The following is a 23,591-nucleotide window of genomic DNA, read 5'->3' on the forward strand; positions in this document are numbered from 1 at the left end:
ACCTCGCACCATTCCTAAGAAGTCTGTAAGGAGCGTGCATAAGTGCACCAGCTTGCCTACCATCCCTGTTCTACTGTCTCCATTTATTCATACCCATTTACTGTGTTCATATTTATGTTTATACTTATACCTGTTATTTTTTACATGTTTGACAAACTAAATAAATAAAACAAATAAATATAAAATAAATATCTAAGGAAAAGGTTGAACCTTCATCCAGTCCAAAGGGAAAATAGGTGGCCCGCTGGTTATTTCTTTGGAAGGCAAATCTTTGAGCATATCTTCATCATCTTCAAACTCACAGAACTGTAGGGTGATCTAATCACTATTTCCACTATGGTGCTTCTCTTCAACCTTCTTTCTCTCCTGGACTGACATTGTTGAATCAAAGGAATCTGCAGTGTATCCAACCCTGGCCAGACATACACTATGGAAAAGAAAAAATGCACAAGCACAATTCAGCCCAGAATTTCCATTGTAAGCATGACAATTGTTAGATGAGATGGGCTCCATTTTACAACTTTTTTTGCCACAATTGTTAAGTGCATCACTACAGTTGTTAAGTGATTCATACAACTCTTAAGCAAATCTGGCTTTCCCCATTGACTGTGATGGTTGGAAGCCAGTTGGGAAAGTTACAAATGGTGAACACATTATCCTGAGACATTGCAACTGTCATACATACCAGTTGCCAAGTACCCAAATTTTGATCACATGATCATGGGGATGTGCAATGCTGGTAAGTGTGAAAACTGGTCCTGTCACTTTTTCCAGTGCTGTTGTAATTTTGAACAGTCACTAAATGAATGGTTGTAAGCAGTGGTGTATTAACCATTAAACAGACTAAGCACATGCTTAGGGCACCAGGCCCAAGGGGACACCACAAAGTTGAGAAATTAAAAAAAAATATGAAGATTTGTACAGTAAATACAAAGGAGGGGCACCAAGATTTGTCAGTGCTTAGAGCACCAGTGAGCCTTAATCTGCCATTGGTTGTAAGTAGAGGACTACCTATAGAGAAGCTCATTATGAAACTAATAACAGATGGTGGAAAGTCCATTTAATGTTAAATATTAAGAAAATAGAGCTGCTATATATGGTTAACCTACAGGTACATGCTAAGTGAATTTATAGGTATAAGGAAGACATAAAGATTTTGCCTTTGCTTCACTGGGTTCAAGAATTGATAAAAGTGGCTAAAGTGCTTTGAGATATCAAGTGGGATTAGCCCTAGGAGGAAAGGTAATGTCAAATTTAGGCAAGATAGTGGAAAGGATATTTTAGTGACAACAAATATTACAATACCTAAAAGAAGCCTTCCAGTGTTAACTTTCACTATGAAAACTGGCCATTGAGAAGCAAAGGAAGGAAGGAAGGAAGGAAGGAAGGAAGGAAGGAAGGAAGGAAGGAAGAAAGGAAGGAAGGAAGGAAGGAAGGAAGGAAGGAAGGAAAGGGGTGCGGTCTTTGAGTTGTGGATTGGGAGACAATTACTCAGAATCCTGTGGCCTACAAAAAGCTCTTAAGTCATTGAAAAATACATAGCGTTTAGGTCCAAGGAAAATCCTAATTAACACATATGGAAAGGCTCGTATGAATAATAATGTTTTAACACCTGGTTACTAACAAATAAGGACGTGATGGCTCAGTGGCTACAACGCTGAATTTGTCGATCAGAAAAGTCAGCAGTCTGACAGTTCGAATCCCTAGTGCCATGTAATAGAGCGAACTCCTGTTACTTATCCCAGCTTCTGCATGTAAAAATGTAAAAATGCAAGTAGAAAAATAGGGACCACCTTTGGTGGGAAGGTAACAGTGTTCCGTGCACCTTCGGTGTTTAATCATGCCGGCCACATGACCACAGAGATCTCTTTGGACAGTACTGGCTCTTCAGCTTTGAAACAGAGATGAGCATTGCCCCCTAGAGTTGCACAGGACTAGCACATATGTCCAAAGGGAACCTTTACCTTTATCTTTACTGACAAATAACAGTAGCCCTGATTTTATCACAGCTAAAAAAAGCAAGCAGAATCTTATGGAAGCTATCAGGAACTGACTGCATTGGTTAAGGGAGGCAGTAAGCATTCCCTTGTTCCATAATAAAAGCTGCAAAAATGTATGTACATATGTGAATCAATTTCAACTTCCCTGAAAAAAAGGAGGCTTTGCGCAAAATGTTTGGAAAGCAATATTTTTGTATCCTAGAAGGCATTGACTGAATTATGTTAGTGCTTTTACCCAAGCCTTCTTCTGGAACTAAGTGGTGATGTGATTTCAAGTAAGAAGTTCTACTGGGTATTTCTATTCCCTTCCTCCCTTCCCATTTCTTTTTTTCTTGGACAGTGTATTATGTCTTTCAGATTGTAAGCCTCAGGGCAGGGACTGTCTCATTTTAGAAATTTGAAGGCTGCTCCAGAAGCCTTGTCACTATTTGTGAGCCAAAAGAGAGAGGAAAAGCCAAGAGTGAATTAACTTACTCTGTTTTGCCAACATCCAAACCTCTTGCATAATTCCCCAAAGATTCATAATCATTCAAACAATTATAATTAGAGCAAAGAATTTAAAATAAACTTTCAGGCCAAACACATGAAAGAGCTTCACAGTAGTCCACTTCCAAATTCCCCAGGAACAGACTTAATTGCTTAAATCGGCTAATATTATGATTAAACATATGATGTGTATTTCAATTCTCTCTAACATGGATTTTAAAAGTAAGTCAACCTTAAACTAAACAGCAAAGCCCGACTTAAATCCATGCATTTTTTCGAAGCAGGATTTTAAAGGTATCTGGTATAGTCTTTTTTTTAAGAAAAGAAGAAAAATATATACCCTTAATAGGCATTCCTAAATAACTAGTCAGCAATTTAACCATGATTCAAGAAACAATCAGACTAATACTTATAAAAACTTGCTGACTGTGGAAAAAATAGATTGTGCTACTTTGATGCCTGCTGTGATGCTTCACAACTATTTTCCTTAATTCTGTGGAACACAAAGGAAGCTCTTCCACCTGTTCTACAGGGAAGCCAAATAATTGTATCCTTTTGTGGGACAGGCTTATTTAGACAATAAAAAAGTTGTCTAAAGTTAAAAGTGCTATACATTAACAAATAATACCCAGCCACAAACTTTTATAAATACAGTTTAGCAGCTGGAGTGGAGTTGGATTGGGTAGAAGAAATAATGCTGGCTACCATTGAATCTTTAAAGTCTTTAAACCTTCTTCGAAGTAGGGCTTCTGTTGCTTTCCTTCTGTGATTTTGAGCTCCTTTAGGAAAAAAATTAGTGAAGAAACACATCTGGCAATGTATTATAAGTTGCACAAGGTGTTGTGGGTTTCTCCTCATTTGGAGTCCACAAAATTAGGTATACAGTGGTTTAGAAGAGTCTGTGACCCAGTTTCAGAGCAGGCAGGAGATTTTTTTTGCCTTGTCTCAGAGGATAGCATGGAAATTAAGGAGATACACTGGATCCAAAGTTTCGTTATAGTAAACTCCAACATTCTTTCTGAAATGACTGCATTTACTGTAACTGCCAATGGGCAACTTCACTGCAAAAGGATATATAATGAGAACTTCTTCAGCAATCTTTCTTACTAGAATTCCTAGATGAATGTGTACAATATTATGTGTCCATCAGAGGTGGTATTCAGCAGGTTCTGACCAGTTCTGGAGAACCGATAGTGGAAATTTTGAGTAGTTTTCTGAATACCACCCCTGACTGGCCCCGCCCCTATCTGTTCTCTGAGTCCCAGCTGATCGGGAGGAAATGGGGATCTTGTATTAACCATCCCCTGGAGTGGGGAGGGATGGAGATTTTACAGTATCCTTATCCTGCTATGCCCACAAGCCATGCCCACCAAGACATGCCATGCCCACCAAGCCACACCCACAGAACCAATAGTAAAAAAATTTGAATCCCACCACTGGTGTCCGTATGATATTTAATGGATACTATTCTACAGATCACAGGACTGCATTCTCAAACTTGTTTAAGTAACTGTCTTAGATCAGCTTCAGCGACACTAAACTTACACAAAGCTCTCACTAGCTCTTATTAGACAAAACTTTTCAGTTAGTATTTAACAAACTTTTTTTATTGAAAAAGCAATCTAAAGAGCAAATTTTAAATAGATTGAGTGGAATAGAATTTTGTACATTTGATGTGTTAATGTTTGCAACAAACATTTCAATAGAATTTAGATTACAGCTTATTCAACAACAATAACAAACCAATTTTGAACTTATTGCATTTATAAAGAAAAGGAATGAATGAAACATGCTGAATTAATGAATCAGGATATTTCTGCAATCATTTCTGCTATATTCTGGGAAGAAATCATTGTACATATTAATTTGACTTTGGCTCAGGGTTTAATAATTTCAGATTTCCATATGTTTTTGAACAATGTACCTGATACATGAAAATTAACAGCTGGCAGTGAAAATGAATTCTCCGTGCCTTATTTATTGCTAAAAGACTTGTTCTTCAATATTGGAAAGATAAATGTATGGCCCCAATTACTCAGTGAATTAAAGACTGATGTTTCTTGTAACTTATGAACAAGTTGCTTACAATGTAGATTATATATGGACAGTTATAATGAAATATGGCCATCCTTTATTGACACATTATGTCAAACCTTATATAGAATAAGACATCCATATACATATATAGTATCTCATTCTCTGTATTTTTTTTTCTTTTGTTTAATTAAATAAGGCTTTTTTTTTAAAAAAAGATAACAATTCTAATTATTAATTTATTATTAATTTTAATCATCAGAACTCTCTGCTCCCATTAACATGACCGTGTCTATTCCTGCTGTTACACTCAATTGAATTATTGCTCAGCTAATTTTAACTCACTTTCTTTTGACAGGTTGTTTAAAAAACCTAAAAGAGTTGAATGTAAGTTTCAACCATTTGAAGACTATCCCTCCAGAACTGGGAAACTGTGAGAATCTTGAAAAACTTGATTTATCTGGAAACTTAGAACTAATGGAGCTTCCATTTGAAGTAAGACTTTGAGTTCACTTTTGATGTGTTAATCAACTGAAGAATGGAATGTTTAAAGATACTTTGATTCCCAATTAACTAAGACCATGTTAAGTATTACACCATTACAAATGTATTCTATGGCTCAATGATGATTTAACTACCTCATTTTTAGAAGTCATGTAAATAATGAACCTCAGTAAATGAGATATGAATTTGTTTACCTATGACAGATTCTGAATCTGTATGTGCTTGTGTACAGAAGACCAAATTATGCCAAAACATACTTTGTTTAAGGCTAATTATGTGGATGGCTTTGTGCCATGAAAAACAAAATTATGCAGACAGCTGGAGCCATGCTATACCATGAAGATTTGGCCGGTTAAAAATATTTGACTTGGTTTCAAGACTGCCATTAGCAGCAAAACATGGCTTGGCAAAAATTCAGGGCATTTCCAGACAACCAAAATTCCTGTCACCTAAGACTTCTGACCTGACAAAGAAGAAGTTGGGATGGAGGAGATCAAATTATTTAGTGATTTATTTCATTTTAAGTCCACAGTTCTTGCAGGGAGCTAGCTAGCCTTCTCTCCTGCCCCATTACTTTTGTTGACTATTTACAGCTGGGAACTGAGTACTCACTCCTTTCAATAAACTCTAAAGCTGCCTAGTTTAAAGCACAGCAGCAAAATGTTGGCGTTTTCATAAAATTCACAGAATATAGTCAAGGCCTGAAACCTGAGTTCACTGCATGTTGTGACTGTGTCATCAAGAAGCATCCAAACAGCATCAATTCTGGGTCATTTCAGTTAGCTTAAATCTTAGCTCCTTGATGACATAGTCACAATATGCACTTCTAGATGGGGACTTATACCTTTTCAGGACCGAGCTGATCTCCATATTCAGTGAGGATCAGCTCAGTCCTGAAAGGATATACATCCAGGGGTAGTCTTCAAAAATTTCAGCAACTGGTTCTGTGCTGGGTTGCTGGGTGGGCGTGGCCTAGACAGCCTCCTTCACCAAGATGGTAGTGGTGGGGCATTTCTAGAGACTTTCCTCGAGCCTGTGGAAGGGTGAAAACTGTTTCCCCCAGGCTCGGGAGGTCAGAAACAGAACTTTCAGGAGGCATAATTCCCCCCTTCCTCGAGCCTCTGCCCTGCACTTACTTTGCATTCAAAACGGGCCACGCGGAGTCTCCTGGGAGGGGTGGGGCAGGGCCAGCCAGCAGTGGGATTTGGAGGTTCTCTGAATTGGCCAAAATGTTAGCTATGGGTTCTTCTGAAGCCCGGCAAACCCGTAGCAGTCTACCCCTATATACATTCCTATCAGGAAGCACCCACGGTTGAAGCTGAAATCTTTTACAAATTGCTTAGATGTTTTAGGAAAAGAAAAATTATTTAATATTCTGTAAAAGTATTAGGAATATGTGCTCAATCCATCTGATGTGGCCAAAAGCCCATATGCTTGTCTTGTTATATGCCTAACAGAGGGCAAAGTAAAATCATAATAATTGTAATAGTATTTTTCTATTGCTCCCTCTGCAAGATGAGTAGAGGCATGCTCACTGAGACCATTTCTATTGCATTTGATTTCTTTTATTTCATTAATAGCTCCTAAAAAGCCTATTAATTTTTGCTGGAGATGCTAAGCACTGACTAGCATTACTGATTTAAAGATGGCATAATTTACTTAGTGTGTTATGATGAACTTGGAATATTAGGCTTAAGGCTGCATTTGAATATTTAGTCTGATAAAATGTTACAAAAAACAAAAAGGTTTAAATTTTTTAAAAAAATGATGTGATTTAATTCTTGGTTCAATTATCAAACAGGTTTGCAATTATATGATGATTTTAAAGTATGTCTTGGCACTCTGAAGATCTCATACTAGAGATTGGTGCTAAATTAGGATAACATTGTCTAACATGTACACCTACATGCCCATTGCACCCCCACAAACTTGCCATTTTATTTCCTATGTCCTCAAGGAAGGAGGCACAAATATTAGAACACTAAAATGATGGTGTGTGTGTTTGTGTTTGTGTGTAGAGCAGTGATGCCTAACTATTTTGTCATCACATGCTGAAAGTGTGTGTGTGTGTGTGTGTGCATGAAAGTATGCCCACATGCAATATGCATGTGATCCCCCATGCTCTGCCCTCTTGTGCATGAGCCCCACCCCCTCACCCATTGTTTGCTTCCAGATTGGTGCAGGAGGGTTTCTAGGCCCAAAACAGGATGCGGGGGAGTCTTGTGGGGTGCCCCCGCATCCTGTTTTGGCTTCCAGGCCCCAAAACAGGTGCAGGGGCGCCATGCAGAGGTACCATGCAAGGCCCTCTGCACCCCGTTTTGGACCCAGAAGGCCTCCTGCACCAATCTGGAAACCAAAATGGGTTGCGGGGGTGCCACACAAGGCCCCAAAATGCAATGCCAGTGCCCCCATGCATGTGCCCCCTCTGCACATGTACACACACATCATGCACCCCTGCACATGCATGGCAGACCCAAGCACCAGCTGGCCAGCGGGAGGCACACACGCATATGCAGAGGAACTGGACTGGGAAGGCTCTGCGTGCCACCTGTGGCACGCATGCCATAGGTTCAACATCACGGGTGTAGGGTGTTGGATGTATGTGAATAAGCCTATCATCATTTTAGGCATTGTCTATCCACTGCAGGATGAATGCCTCTTCTGTATGTTTCCAATTTACATGGTCCTGAATTTTCTTTTGACAATTGAACCTGCAATACTTGCTAATGTCATTGACTCACCTTGTGTATAAGTGTGTGTGTGTATGTGTGTGTGTGAAAGTTTATGCAGTGAGCAATATTAATATGTGAACCAAATGTTTTAATCTCAGGATTATAGTATCTTTCACATAGAGACTGTTTAAAATTGTATCATTGTATAAAATTGTAAACTGTATGTATGTATCAGTGGTGGGTTGCAGGCGTACCAGAGCCTGCCCGGAGCATTGGGTACCATTCCGGTATGGTGCTACAGAGGGCCCACCTGCCCGAGCTCCTTACCTGTCTTTAAGCCTTTGGCGCTTCTGTGTACGGCACCTGTGTGACGCTCTGCCGAGCAGCTGGAGCATCGTGGAAGCTTGCGGAGGTGTCAGAGGCAGGTACAACATATGCATGCATGCGCTGGACCTGTTCCAACCATACCGGTTGGAACGGGATCCGGAACGCACCACTGGTATGTATGTATGTATGTATGTATGTATGTATGTATGTATGTATGTATGTATGTATTTTGTTTCTTTGTTTAGTAACCTACTTTTCATAAAGAAGACTGGCAATATGAAGTAAAATGATTTAACCTAAAAGAACTAAAAGCTTAGAATGTTTAATATCACATTCTATAAAAATGAATCAAGCTCATCTCTGCTTTAAAGCAAATATATTTCTGTTATGATCAGTTTTCTGGTGTGGAATTTCTTAGTCAAGGAAGTGTCATTTTTGAATACTGTTTAAGAAACATAGAATCAATAGAAGAGAACCACAGAGAATGTGCTTTCTGGTACACATTCCCCATTTCTATAGAACTGGAACATTTTAATGTCACTTATAAAAATGCCCTTTGGGTTTCCTCAGATTATTTGGAGCAGTCAAAGTTGTTAGACAATGGCAAGGCAAATTGCCAATTATATGGAAATTACATTCTTCAGCAAATTAATGCACAGTATTTCATCATTGAAAAAAATGCAATATTTCATTTGGCAGGAATGTCTCCTGCAGTAACTGATGACATTTGGACAATGTGTGTTGGCTTGTGCAAATACCAAAGACACCTGTCAGCAAGTGTCTATGAAAATTGAACCCTATGTGTTAATAGATTGTGACACACACACAAATCAAACGGAATGTTGCTTTTAAAAAATAGAACATGCACTGCTTTTCTATTATTAAAAATGAGATGGAAATGAAAACACTTGTTCTTAGATTAAATGCAGTCACGAGAAGCCCTTCTGAGAAAGAACTATATTGAGGAAAAAGGCTTAAGGTCCCACAGCTAAGAGCTCACTTCCTATTAGATTTCTTGTAAGTTAAAAAAAAAAGATTTACCAACATGCTTTTTAAAGATAATTGTTACTTTCTTTCCTAGTATATGTTTTAAAGGCTGAGTGCTACTTCATTATACTATAGAGATGCAACAATTCTCATAAAGGCTGATCCCCAGATAAAGTTCTACTGCAGAATGTAGAGGCCTTTAATTAGCAATGTATAAAACTGTTAAGATACAACCAGCTTCACCAGTATCTTATTCTTCTTTGTGAAGACAAGCTATACTTTTATTTTAAAACAAAATAAAAATCAGTGCTGACAGGATGGAAGTAGAGCCCCCAATGAAAAAAAGGGAGACGACTATACAACACCACACCAGAAATAGACTTCCTGGACAAGCCTTTTTCTTTTGTTATGGTTGCCCAACTCTAGATAGCAGGTAATTTTCTGTCTACTTTCAGCAGACCTGGTTGATTACGGGTGGGTAATTTAACTGGAGAGCATCCCCAAGGCTTTGGGTCAAACATTTTAAAAAATATTGAGTTTTTGCCTATCATATATTACCCTACTTCAGGGGTGTCAAACTTGCGTCATCATGACAGTATCACATGATGTATCACAACTTTTCCCCCTTTCGCTAAACCAGGCATGGCTGTGGCCAGCATGTAATGCATCAGGCCTGTGGCCCATGAGTTTGACCTACTTGTTTCATCATCTTTGATTGCAACTATCTGCACTTGTAATACTGGTCAGTGACTGCAAAAAATCTCCAACAAACGAACAAAAAAACCCCTGGAATGTAGCTGGAGTGAAATGCTAGCAGATCGGGCCAGTTCGCCTGGACCAGTAGTAAAAAAATGCTTAAAAATGTAAAAAGAAAGTTCCAACGATCAGCTGTGTGACAATCAGCTGTGAATTTCACCACTGAAATGTAGACTTGGTTAGTAGATCTGAATTTATATAATTGTATATAAATTATATAAAATTTATATAAATAAGAAGGGGCACAATCCAAGCAAGGATACTGTGCAATTCATATTGTCATTTCCAGACCAATGGCTCCAAACATCACCAATCAAAAGACTTTTGCATCTTTTAATAGATTTTTTTGTCAAAGAGGGAACACAGTCCAGAACTGTTGAGAAAATAAGAGTTTTTTGGGGGGATAAGTCAGAGGTGGGTTACTCCTGGTTGCTCCAGATTGGGCAAACTGGTAGTAGCAGTGGCCACGGATGGGTTCTGGCAGTCACTACTGCCAATTGGTTTGTGGGCACACTGCGCGCGCATGCACAATGCAATAAAAATTGTTCTGCACATGAGCAGAAGTGAAAAATAAGATGGCGGCACTTACGGTGGCACCTGGAGAATCAGATTGGGGGTGTGGCAGGCCTGGGTCACTGATTGTTCCAGTGACTCAGATCGCCAAACCATTACCAGTTCAGCTGGACCAGTCCGAATCAGTAGTAACCTACCACTGGTGGTGGCAGGAGCCTCCGACCACCCACCTGGACGCTTCTGTGCATGTGCAGAAGTGTCATGGTGTGGGAGTGTGCCCAAACCAGTAGTAAACAAATTGGCAACCCACCTCTGGGATAAGTAAATATCAATTCAGTAAATTACATCACCTAAACACCCTTCTATTTCTATTCCATATTTTAAGTAGATGAATTGCACAATTAAAAACCTTTAGAATCCTACTTTTCCAAGCTGACATTTCTCTCCTGTCCTGTGAAGTGGAGGGCACATGCAGGTAAAACCTGTGCCAAATCTTTCACTCTCCCTTTTTACCAAATGACTGACAGTTTATGAAAAGGAACAGCTGAGTTCTAGAGAAACAGGAGAGTTTAGGGTGTTGATATTGACATCACCTATATTTTCTTTTTTCAATATTAGTAGGAAGGTGTGAAAAGCAAAAGAGCAGGTGTGAGGGCTCAAATGTCAAGTGGGCTTCCACAGAAGCATTAGCACCACATGAAGTCCTATAAATGTCGGAGAAATGAAAGAAGCATGTGCAAAGAACCCAAGGGAAGAACCTAAGACAGCCTTCCTTCAATGCTTTTAAATCTATTATATGTAATTCAAATAAGAACATTGTGAATATTGCCATCTTTCTTCCCAGGGAAAGGCAAGTTGAAAATGTTAGGGGAGGCAAAAAGTTGAGTTCTAGTGCAGTGCATCCAAATGAGAGGAATGAAAAGGAGTCATCATTTCAGGCAGTATCTATTTTTTAGCTTTTATCAATAGCAGCTTGTTTGGGGGTGGGGGGTGGGGGAACATTCTCTCTGGTTCAATCAGGGCTAAAGGACAGAATTTCTAGAAATTGAAAGAGTTTCTGATTCAAGGCAGATGGGTTCATTGTATCTGCAGATGCTAAACTGTTATAAGAGAATTCTATAAGCATTAGCCCCATTTGCTGTGTTCTTTTACTTCAAGCTTTAATGAGCATAACTGCCTACTCTGATTGCTACAAAACTTATAGGCAAACAAACAAGCTGTTCTGCATCAAAACTTTCTTGAACAAATCTGGAAAAAAACCCTAACACAAAATATTTTGTTCTAGTAATGGAAAACTCAATCCAATCTCAGAAAAGAATTCTATTCTCCACATATTCTGGACTCTAAGTCAAAGCGAAGCAAACCTTGTTTTAACTGACTCAGCAGGTGCTTTATTTTCTACAGAAAGAGAAAGGAAGCAATTTCTCCTCAGATTTGCTCTTTTAAGCAGAAAGGCTTCAGATCCAGAAGGACTTCACTCACAATTATATATGGTATTCCTGATTAGTCTTCCTTCCTGGCACTTCACATTGCAGATAGAGCCAAAGAGAAGAGTAGAATCTGAAAATTTTGTAAATAGACAGGGTGGAAATTCCCAAGAAGTTCTTCTAATGCCTTGGTTGTGGCTCCTAAAGATTTCTCACATTTGTTTACAAATTACAATATTGTTTAACATGACAACGTAGGAAAATGATTAAAGATGCAATTGGAAAGTAATTGTATGAGCTTGTTTAATATTACTTACATCCAAACAGAACAGACTGCAGATTGATTTAGATGATGTGTAAGTCGCACCAAAAATATTCAGAAGGGAACTCATTGCATCCCCTTCAAAGGATATGCACAGCTCTTAGTTTAGAAAAAGCACTGAAGCACTTTGTTGTGAATGCCCCAACACTGGAAGTCTTTAAGGAGGTGTTGGATAGTCATTTGTCTGAAATGGGGTAGGGTTTCCTGCCTAGGCAGGGGGTTGGACTAGAAGACCTCCAAGGTCCCTACCAACTCTGCTATTGTATTGTACCTTGGGGTGCTGTTTTAGCATTAGCTCAGCTCCTTGACTTGCTAAGTTTGAAACTGAATTATTGTTCTGGCTGGGTTTTTTTTAAGCTACATTTTATGTCTGTAGAAATTCCCAATCATCCAGGTCATGGTTGTCCCAAAGGTGCTTTTTCAGGAGACAACTGGACTTTCCCATTTTTTTCTTTTGAAGATGTTTCACTTCTCATCCAAGAAGTTTCTTCAGCTCTGACAGGATAGTGGGCAATGGAAGGATTCTATCTAAAAGTCTCTACAGACTTCTAGCTATACAATTTGGGATGAATACCCTTTGAATGGTGTGGAAGTAGAAAGGATTACCAGAGGAAAAATTGCAGACTACAGGAGCTAGGAGCACTGCTCAGGTGACCCTGAGGACACAGATAAACTCCCAAGTGGTTTCAATGACCCCCTAAAATGATGCAGATTATCAGCTGTCTGCAAGGAATATAAATCCTTCCATTCTGCACTATCCTGTCAGAGCTGAAGAAGCTTCTTGGATGAGAAGTGAAACATCTTCAAAAGAAAAAAACAAGAAAGTCCAGTTGCCTCCTCTACGTATGTTATATGTGTTAGTCAAGTGCTGCCACGTAGAGACCCTGAAGCTGAGAAAACTAATAGAGACCTTTTGCTCAGTTTCTTCTTCTTATCCAAGACTTGGTCACATCTCAAGTAACAGTTGGAAACATTCAGTTTTCAAGAATGGTAACGTGAAATTGAAACAGCAAAGATTAATTTGACTTACTTTGGTCCAAATCAACCAAAGTGATGATCTTCCCAACTTTATTCTTGATTTCCTAGTAGCAACAATAAAAAGTAATACTGGAAAACAGAGACATTGGCACACTAAATGACAATTGAATCGCCTTGACATAAAAACAGATCTAAGCTGTTGAACACTCCTAATCAGCCCACTTAAGAAACAATAATATGTTCCTATCTTTTCTACAATTGACTAGTTCAGTGTTTCTTAACCTTGGCGACTTTAAGTCCTGTGGACTTCAAATCCCAGAATCCCCCAGCCAGCTATTCTGGGAGTTGAAGTCCACAAGACTTAAAGTCGTCAAGGTTGAGAAACACTGGACTAGTTCTAATAAGTATCTGAATGTGTTTGGTTCAACTTCCATAAAGATATAAAAAAGTTTGTAATTATGATCATAAAAGGTTTTGAAAAAGTGTAATGCTGTTTTGAGGAAGCATAAAAAATGTAGGTTCTCCAGTTACTGTGGAAATACGATTCAATAATTCTACCTGTAAGCAATTGCCATTTTGCAACACCGTCATCCATCAGCCCAGCTGATAGCATCTTCAAAGTATCACTGCCTGAAATGTTGCTGCTATAATAGCACATTGCTAAAGATCAGGGTTTTTTTTAAGCTGTGCTTTAACATTTACCTCCCATCTTTCCCCTGACATTTATTTCACATCTGACATTCCTATCCCCTTCCAGAGGTCTATGCTGCTGATATTATCTTTTAAAGCATTCTTAATATTTTCAACCCTGAAATGAACAGTCATTGTTTCCCCCCACCCCACCCCACCCCAATACAATAAAAGGATCTTGCCAAGGAGAGTTTTATCATGCCCTTTGCAGTGACTGGGTTGTTGGTGGATTGTATGAATTCCAATGTTTGCAAATAAAATTACTTTGGTAAGAACATTCTGCTTGTCCTCTAAGAAGCAATGATTGATTTACCTTATGCTTCAAGAAAGAGTTTTTATTTTTTTTGTGAAAAATAAAACAACAGCTTCCATCGCTGGGGCTTCTGGTTACATTAAATTATTGTTGATTAGTAATTTCAGAGTCTTTTCCTCTGGGGCAACATTTCCATATGAGTTGATTCTGCAAGCTACAAGTGGGTGTTTTTTTTTTTTTTTTTTAAAAATAGCAATTAAAGGAAACATGAATTTAAAATAATTCAGGACAAGGTGGGGATGGGCTGAATTTAGTCTTATTTGCATAGTTTGCCCTTCTTTAAAAAAAAAACCTAGATTCCTCATGATCCTCTGGTGGTTTAAATTACAAAGGAAAAAAAATGGATACATAGCAAAATGTAAGTAATTTTGAGTCAAATAATTCTGAACATGCACTCTTGTTTTGCAGCCTCAGGTGTACCTTCCTGGATGGTACTAAGTACAATCCGATACCAGCTAGTGACATTTGCTATCTGATATCCTGCAGCTTACCTCTTTCTCATCTTTGATTTAAAATTGATGTTGTCAGTTTATTGTGGGGTTTTATCATGGCTATGCATGATATTCTGGACAGGAAGGCAATTCAGCTCTGTGAAAATCCATGTAATACTGAGGCCAGTTCAAAATATGAAGTAACCAAAGACAATGGTTCCCAAAAGTTTCTTTGAAGGAGCAAATGTCAAAGCCAACTTTCCAACTTGTGCAGTTTGATGGCATAGATTTATCCCATGCCAACACTGCACAATCTGAAAGCTGGTATAGAGCATCCCCATACCAAAGCTATAGAGATAACAAGCGGTCGCTCTGCTATTGGCTTGGTTTCCCATCTTCTTGAACAGCTTTCAAGGCTGAGATTTCTTGCATGAAATCTCTTTATTCTGGAGGCCATATTTAGTTCCCCTTGAATTATTTCAACCTTTCTTTTAAAATCTTCACTCTTTCAACCTTCATTCCATTTGCATTCTAGTATTTTCTGGCATCTTCTTTCCTTCTTGTTTCTAATCTGTCTTGTAGAATTGCAAATACAGCTGCAGCAAGAGTAAGAGCAACAAGATTTGTTCTTTCTATCTCTAATGCTTTCTGTTTAGTATAGCATGATGCTATTACTGATTGTTTCTTAAGTAGTCATTTCCTATTTCACACATCCAGGGCTTCAATTATTGGTTTTTATACCAGGCAAAAGCCTTTCAAAGTAATACTGTTTCACTATATGAAAGAAAGAGGAAATTAATACTATAATACCCTGTAATAGTCATGACAGGGGTGTTGAATTGAAAGGAAGCAGACAGTACAAGGGGAAATTCATGAGGGACTTCAGTATACCCATGCGAATCTGCCTATAGGAAAACACTTAAACAGACAGGAAGTTCTCAGAATGCCAAAGGAGCCATTTTTATTTCCTTCACATCATTCTTTTTCCAAATGAGAAAATCCAATATTATTATCCTATCTTGTTGGAAGAAATATCCTTCTGAGTTCCGTTCCAATTGGAGAAAAAGTCATTAGATTCATGGAAGTTGCTTGGAGAGAAGGTTTATTGACCACATGGTTTGAGGTCCTGGGAGAAAAGGGTCACATGCCTTGAAGACCTTGAATAAAAAAAGGGCAGAGATGCTGAAAGAGCCTGAGTTTTATACCCTCTCTTGGGTCCCACCTTAGAATTTCCTGTTCCTGTCCAAGAAATGTATCCCATTGCCTGTCAGACTCCCAGAGGACAGTGGGGGTCTTAGCTAGCTTTGTAGGTTGACAGTTGACTTTGTCCGAGGCCTGGTTGAAACTTGATATAATCTCCCCAGGTGCCATGTGGTGAGTTCTGTTGCTAGTTGCATTCTATTATGTCTTGGAGGCCATGTCTTTTGTGTTGCAGATAAACTGGCTCAGGCCTTAATGGTCCATTAACAAAGGGTGTGTGTGTGAGTTTTTGCCACCCTTTTAGGGGAAATATTCTGCCCTTTTTAATATTTCCTAAAATATTTCATTTTCCTAGGAGAGGGGTGGGGGCTAACTTCCTACAATCTGAACTGAGAAGGACCAGGTTTCTTTAAACCTGCGGAATCCATGGAGCTGATCTATTTCCTCTTGGAGGGAAATCTTGTTTCCTGGGTTTTTAGCTCAGTCAACAGGTAGAATTTTCTCTCTATGCTAGAAACATACTTACTTCCTCGTTGAGCTTCCAGTGTTCTATTGTTTATTTATGGGTTGTTATTGTCAAACTTTCAGGGTCACGGTGGTTAAAATTTATCATCTTTCATTTCCTCCTTGGCAATTCCACACAACGTAGCAAAATATTCCCATGGGCATATTTGGAAAAGCATCTGAATGAAAAAAAAATCTCAGCTTGCCACAATCACATACATGTCATTCCACAATAATGTTTAGAATGTAATGACAGTATGGCACCATGGCAACTGAATAACTTTTCAATGCATTCATTTTCATATTGATTTGTCTTTGCTGCTGATCCTCACGCACCTGCTTGAGAAAGAAAGGACCATAAAAACAGCAACAACAACAACAACTATGTGCATGTGTGAAAGTGCTATTGATTTGTTAAATGTTATTTTTGTGGCGGTGAGGACTAAGAAAGCTTCATTAGTGCACAGTTGATGGAAGCTGAGAGATGAGACATAGCAATTTGAGGCAGAAGGGGAAGAATAAAAGAGCAGGATTTGGTGCTGCAAAATTCTAAATGTGTGGAAGGATGGCTAGTTAAAATAATGTGGTAAATTGGTATAGCTCCTTCGATTTGCATATTTTTGTAAAACTAGTGTACTGTCTGGAATCTGTGGAAGTAGGCAGTATATAAGATTTTGTGATGAATAGATAAACTTTATTTATCCTTAAAGATGATGATGAAATGAAAATAAAGCACATTTAAATTAAACTGCATTTTAAAGTGTTGAGAAACAGAAAGATTGTGGGATGGAAACGCCCATCGATATATTGCCTTTTGCTGAACAATAATAACCTGCAAACCTGCAATAAAATTTTTTTGGATATAAGAACTGGCATGGCTAGACAATAAATAGCATTCTACATTGTTTTGCAGAGCCTTTGTTTTACTTCTGTAGCCTGTGATTTGCAGAAAAGTAATGCCTTCCAGAAAAACTGTGCATTCCAGCAGAGAGACTAGAAATGCACAACTTAAAGAATTAAAGGTATAATAAACAGAGTGGGAAGGCAAATGATACAGAGGACAACAGCCAGATTTTTCTTCATTCATTCGTGTCTCCTTTAGGATTTAACTCATCAGATGTTGGCTCATCTAATGGCTTGAATTCAGACACTGTCACGCTTAAAATTCTGACCCACTGAAGTCAATGTACCATTTAATTTCATAGGTTTGTTTATACTATTATTCAACCCAATGTATTTAATTAACGATAATGTTTTAGAAAAGTGAATCAACAATTGAAATGATCACGGACCTTTTTATTTCTGATATGCTATGAAATGAGAAGTTCCTGCTGAAACCACAATCAAGCAACTTTATCAGCAAATCCTTTTCAATGACACAAATAAATAAAGAAGAACTGAAAACACATCCATTAATCACACAACTCTTGCCACTTAGGAAAGGAAGCCGGAAAGCAGTGGGATCTTTGAAATGTGCACAGGCAGCATTTCAAAATTAAATGATGAAGATCAACAGAAATATTGGTTGTTTATCAAACGAAGATGACAATTGTTAATAAAAATCAGGGCAGGAGTAAGGGTGGCTGGGAAATTTAACTGGCACAGCCTGCATTAGAGCTGATTTAGAGTTAGAAGGGACAGTACTTGAAAGAAAGGGAGGTAAATGCTGCTAACAATGAAAGGATGATGTAGGTTTTCTTAAAAAATAAATTCTTACAAGTGTTGCAGAAATCCACTTACCTTCTAAAAGGAATAAAATATATAGGACTTCCTTTATTAAAAGGATTATATAATTATTTCCTCCGAGTCCATGAGCAAAAGAATTAATTAACCAAGTCATCTAGTTTCAGTAGTTGCTATTTCTTAAATATGTATGTGTGCCTTCAAATCAGTTTTAACTCCTGGAAACTGACAAGTTTTTTTGACAAAGTTTTTTGGAAGTGGTTTGCCATTGTCTCTTTCTTGGAGAAGAGTGACTGACTCAAAATCACTCAAAATCAGCTGAACTAAGGCAGGACTAGAATTAACAGTTTCCTAGTTTCTAGACTGTTACCTTGACTAGTACACCCAACTGGCTCTCATTTCTTAAATATAGCCTCAAACAAAATATCCACTTTATCACCTGTTAGTCCATCCATTCATATTTCTCAATCAGATCCCATTTCCAAGGGACTAGAAAGTTTAAGGAAGACAGTCTGAGAGATTCTCAGTCATCGAGGTCATGATTGTCCCAAAGGTGCTTTTTCAGGAGGCAAATTGACTTTCTTGTTTTTTCTTCTGAAGAAGATTACCTTCTCTTCCAAGAAGTTTTTTCAGCTCTGACAAGCTGCTTGTTCATTCCCCACTATCCTGTCAGAGCTGAAGAATCTTCTTGGATGAGAACTGAAATGTTTTCAAAAGAAAAACAAGGAAGTCCAGTTGTCTCCTGAAAAAAGCACTTTTGGTACATTTAAAGAAGACACCTTTTTGGCAAGATATTATCAACATTGCAGATTTTAGTTATCCAGGACATACAACCTCATATCAACCACATTATATGATCAGTTAAATATAGTAAAGCTTTGAATACATGAGAAGTTTACCAAGATGGAATTCATGGAAAAAGCAAGTAATGTTTAATTAATTAATTCAAATCATAGAATCATGGATGGAATCATGGAACCATAAAAACATAGACAAAGGCATAGAATGATAGGTAGAATACCAGAAACATGTTTCTGGTATTTGTGACCAGGAATGCTCAGAATGTGAATATAATGATAGGGTCTTCCACTCTGATTATGTACCTATGTAATATCCCAGAATGAGTGGGATGTTGTAACCAGAATTGGGCCCATCTATTATCTCTTGAGGTATACATGTAAAGTCTACTTCGTTTTAAGAATTTAAAAATAAATAGAAAGCAGGATTTTTTTTTAAAAAAACATGATTTAACAAACACTGATTTAGCAGTCTTTGAATGAAATTTGTGACCAGCCACCTTTCCCAAAGTAACATTTTGGATTTCATCCAAATCATTATTCACTTCTGAATAAGTCAGGTAACATTCTTGTTAATTTTAGAGCACTAGTAGCTATTTGAATGATTTGTGCAAGTGGCATAAATTGTTGCAAATTACCTAATAGGAGAACTGCCCTTCAAATTTTGTTATTTGAAGACTTATGCCATTTCCTTGAGAACATCATTATATAAACCAATGCAAATGATATCATTTGCAGTTCAAGAGATACCTGAGAGTAACAGACATCTGCTTCCCCAAACTGATCCATTAAGTTGAAGTTTCACTGTACATAAATTTATCAATCTCCTCTCCTCAGCTCTCTTTAATATAATTCTCTAACTCTGAGAATCAGTTGCAATCCTTTTCAAGTTATAAACATGTGTTGTCATCAACACCCAAAAGAACAGTTTTTCATGACAGAAGATAAAAGGACACACACCAAAATCAGATATGAATCAGAAAGTAAAAGAACAGTTGTTTGCAAACAGCTCAGAAAGAAGTAGGGAAGAAAAGCATATGCATATATACATGCGTATGTGTATGTATGTGTGTGTGTGTGTGTGTGTGTGTATACACACACACACATATACATATACATACATACATACACACACACACACATATACACACATACATACATACATACATACATACATACATACATACATACATACATACCCACCCCTTGGCAAATAGAAATTTTGCCCTAGGCAGAAACAAAGGCACACAAGGAATCCCAGAGCTACTGATTGGATAGATATTTGACTCAGCAGATCTGTACTTCCTGCTCAGCCCATTGTCAAGATGGAAAACTCCCCTCTTTCTAAATGGGGGAATCCACAAATGTTGTCTTCCCCCTCTCAGTCCATTGCAAAGATACACTGCACTTATGTTTTCCACCTTTGATTCCTAACTGTTATTGTCTGCACCGGCCACCTTATGCTCTTCAGAGCGGATGGTCTCTAGCATTCTATTCCATTCTAATGCCAACCCCAAAATTGAATTGGTTACAGTACCTGATATGTCCCCTTCCCTCCCATGGTTAGTTGCTGTTTTGTGTGATTATTTTGTTCTGCACTGATAGGCGGCTCAGTTCTTTGCCATTTGGCAGTTGCTATTTTTTTACAAAATTAATTTTGCAATTGATCCCATGATAGCTCACTAAATTGGCAAACTGCCCTTAGTCTTAGAAATTCATGCCTTACATCTCCCAGCAGGTTACTCTTTTAGTTTTTGTCTAGAATAAGTGAAGCATGCTTTCTCAAGCTTTGTCCCCACTATGGCAAATCTTCTTTTCTAAGTCTTTAAATTGCAAAGTACAGATAAATACCTGCTATTCTGTTTATAATGAAACTGAAGCATCTGCTCTGTCTTGCTGCAGAGTTTCCATGGACCTGCAAAGGCATCCTGAAACAAAAGTTCTGTTGATTATTACAGCAAAATGGAACTGGAAAGGGGAGAGGGAAGGAAAGGTCCTATTCTAATGTTAAAATGATTGCATGGGAAGAAGAGGTGGAGGCATCCATATTTTTACTTATTTATTTGTATTGAGAAGCAAGATAGCCTATGGAGCTCTCACTCCAGAATCTGAAGGCTCTGAGTTTGATCCTAGGTAGCGGCAGATATTTCTTCGTCTGGGTGCAAGGAGAAAATACCTGCTATGAATCCCTCATAGGTGTCAAGAAAGGCATTCAGCTCCATTCAGTTGCCCCAACTCCACCATGATGCAAGGGATTATAGGGATGTTAAAAGAAAAAAAATATTTATTTGTGTCCTGCCTTTATTATTTTTACAAATAACTCAACATATCCAACACATCTTCTTTCTATCTTCCCCACAACAGCAACTTGAGAGAGAGTGACTGACCCAAAGTCACCCAGTTGACTTTTATGGCTAAGATGGGACTAGAACCTGTGGTTTCTGGTTTTTAGACTGGTGCCTTAACCATTAGACTAAACTGCTGGTTTCCCAACATCTGTGAAACTAAAGGAAAGGCACAAGGACTGGTGATGGAAGAACAATCTCTATAATAAAAAAGCAGGTATTGATTGATAGGAGCCAACTAATGAGATTCACCTCCTCCACATGGAAGGGAAGAGCAAGAAGCAGGGGAATAACCAACACATCAGTGCAGCCTTGTTGCCAACCTACTGCTATCCAGACTGGAATGTCAGAAGTTGGATTAAAAAAACAGCTGGAAACAGCATGGGAGAAAAGCAGCTTCAGCTACAGCTTGGAATTTCCCTCAGTGATGGAAATCCTAGAATATACTGTCTGTAGTAATATTTAATTAAGAAGGCTCTCTATATCACTGAAGCAGTGTGGGCTCTCTGGTATGTCAGGCACAGAGAGGAGGCCTGGGAGTGTAGGCATAAAATGAAATGAGTGCCATGGCCATTGCCTAAGTTTCTTCAAACGAGCAAACTTAAAATGTAACAAGTAAATAAATTGCTCATCTGCTATATTTCCATTTGCTTTTTAGCATTTTGTGAGCCCCTTGTTAGTTGTGAAATAGTGTTAAGATTAATTTTATACCTTTCTGCTGTCTAGCAGTTGGCTTAGCAAAACAAAGCAAAGCTTTTAAACTCTGTAACTTTTGATCAGGCCTTTCTGGAAATAAGTGGATAAATTTCTTCTTAAAGAGAAAACGGACAACCAGTTCACTGTAATCTTTTTAATGGAATGATTATTTGTGTGATTGACTATGATGTATATTTCCTTTTGATCAAATGATTTGACAAGCAACTTGTGGTATTCCATTAAGTGCCACATCCTGTTCAGGGTAGAAATATAGACATCTAAATCAAAATATCCCTGATTACTATCTATCTAGCTTTTGCTGAATATATTTTGAAAAGGGGAGATACTCACTTAAGAAACTGGTTCAAGTGTTGAATTGCTCTAACAGCTACAGAGTTTTTCTTAACATTCAGCCAGAATCTACATTTGTATAATTTACTCTGAGTATTCTGAGTCGGCCTTCTTTTGTGGGACATCCCTTCTGAAATTTGTAGACTGCTGTCATACTCCTGCCAACAAAGGGATGTAAATGGAAGCCACAGCTTGCCAGAAGTAACATATGGTTGACCATCAGAAAGATGGAATGAAGAAAAATCAATGCATTTGGACTGCAAATCGTTGAGAATTAGACAGCCCAGAGAACAATCAGTCAGTACTTGTGGAGCTAGACAACTCTATAAAAGCAGTATTGAGGAAGCTAAAATTTTGGACGTATAACATGGAAGGAAGAGTTTTTCAAGTAGACTGATATTTGGAAAAGCTGACAGCCAAAAAAAAAAGAAGAAGGCAGTAAAAACCAATGTGGATGAATGCTATCATTAACATCACAACATGATCTTACAAGAAATCAAAACAGTTACTGACAGATACTCCTGGTGAAGTGTTGTCCATTGAAGTAGAAAAAGTCAGAATTGTCTGGACAGCAAAACATCAAAATTATCTCCCCTTTCAGTCATCCTTTCTAAAAGCAAAGTATATCAAGTTCACCCAGCCTTCTCTTTTTATTTTCAGTCTCATCCTTTGCTTATCTTCTGGTTTGACCAAAACTTTAAAGTATATAGTATTCAAGGTGAAGTTTAATCATGAAACTACTATTTTCCTGTGTTTTGGAACACTATCCCTGCTCCTTTATCTGGATATTTAATTAAATTTTCCTAAATGACAAGGTAGATTTTTCACCCTTTAATGTATTATAAACATTCTGAATATTGCTTCTGGGTTTTAGAATATTGTACAATCCATCCAATTTTTATCTTGTGCAAATTTGATAATGCTCTCTCTCTCGCCATCATTTTCCATAATAGTTTAAAACAAATCTTGAAAAGTCCCACCCAGAAAACCAAACTTTGTGGATTGTTACTAGGTGTTTCATTCCAGTTTACCTGAAATCATATAATGAGCACTTTTGGAGTGGATTTTTTTTGTCAGATATAGTTCCATATAATTGTCATGCCATTCAGCATATTATTTTGCTAGCTTGTTAATCAGAATGTCAGGGGAATATCATTCAACATCAACTTATATGTTAGAGATTTTTTTTCTTGTGGTAAGAATAATTGGCAGTGGAACCAATTAGATAGAGAAATAGAGGCACTTCATCAATGATTGTCCAGAAAGTTTATTATCCAGAATTTTTGAAGTAATTCAGCTTTCTCCAATTTAGCAGCCACTAGATATGGTATGAGGGAGTGGGCTGTAACTCCAAGGATTTTGAAATTTCTGAAGAAATGTAAATACTAAAAATAATCTATACATATAGCAATATTTGAATATTTTCATTCAGTATGTAAACTATTCCCAGAAATTTAATTGCTTGAAAAGGATGTTATGTAACCAACAGAGGTACAGGTACATATGAAAGTGGTGTAATAGCAACAAAGCATTTGTGATGGTCCTTAAATTGTTGTTCAGGATACTTGGGTAGCA

General features: G+C 37.9%; 1 protein-coding gene across 1 annotated transcript in view; it reads left to right on the plus strand.

Annotated features, from left to right (window-relative positions):
• Positions 1–23,591, plus strand: part of LRRC2 (leucine rich repeat containing 2) — a 66,944-nt gene that overhangs the window by 24,020 nt on the left and 19,333 nt on the right. Inside the window, exon 4 of the mRNA XM_032214726.1 lies at positions 4,879–5,015. Coding sequence (XP_032070617.1) covers positions 4,879–5,015 — 137 coding nt within the window. The remainder of the gene's footprint in view (positions 1–4,878; positions 5,016–23,591) is intronic.

The sequence above is a fragment of the Thamnophis elegans genome, chromosome 3, assembly GCF_009769535.1.
Source record: "Thamnophis elegans isolate rThaEle1 chromosome 3, rThaEle1.pri, whole genome shotgun sequence".
In the NCBI taxonomy this organism is placed as follows: Eukaryota; Metazoa; Chordata; class Lepidosauria; order Squamata; family Colubridae; genus Thamnophis; species Thamnophis elegans.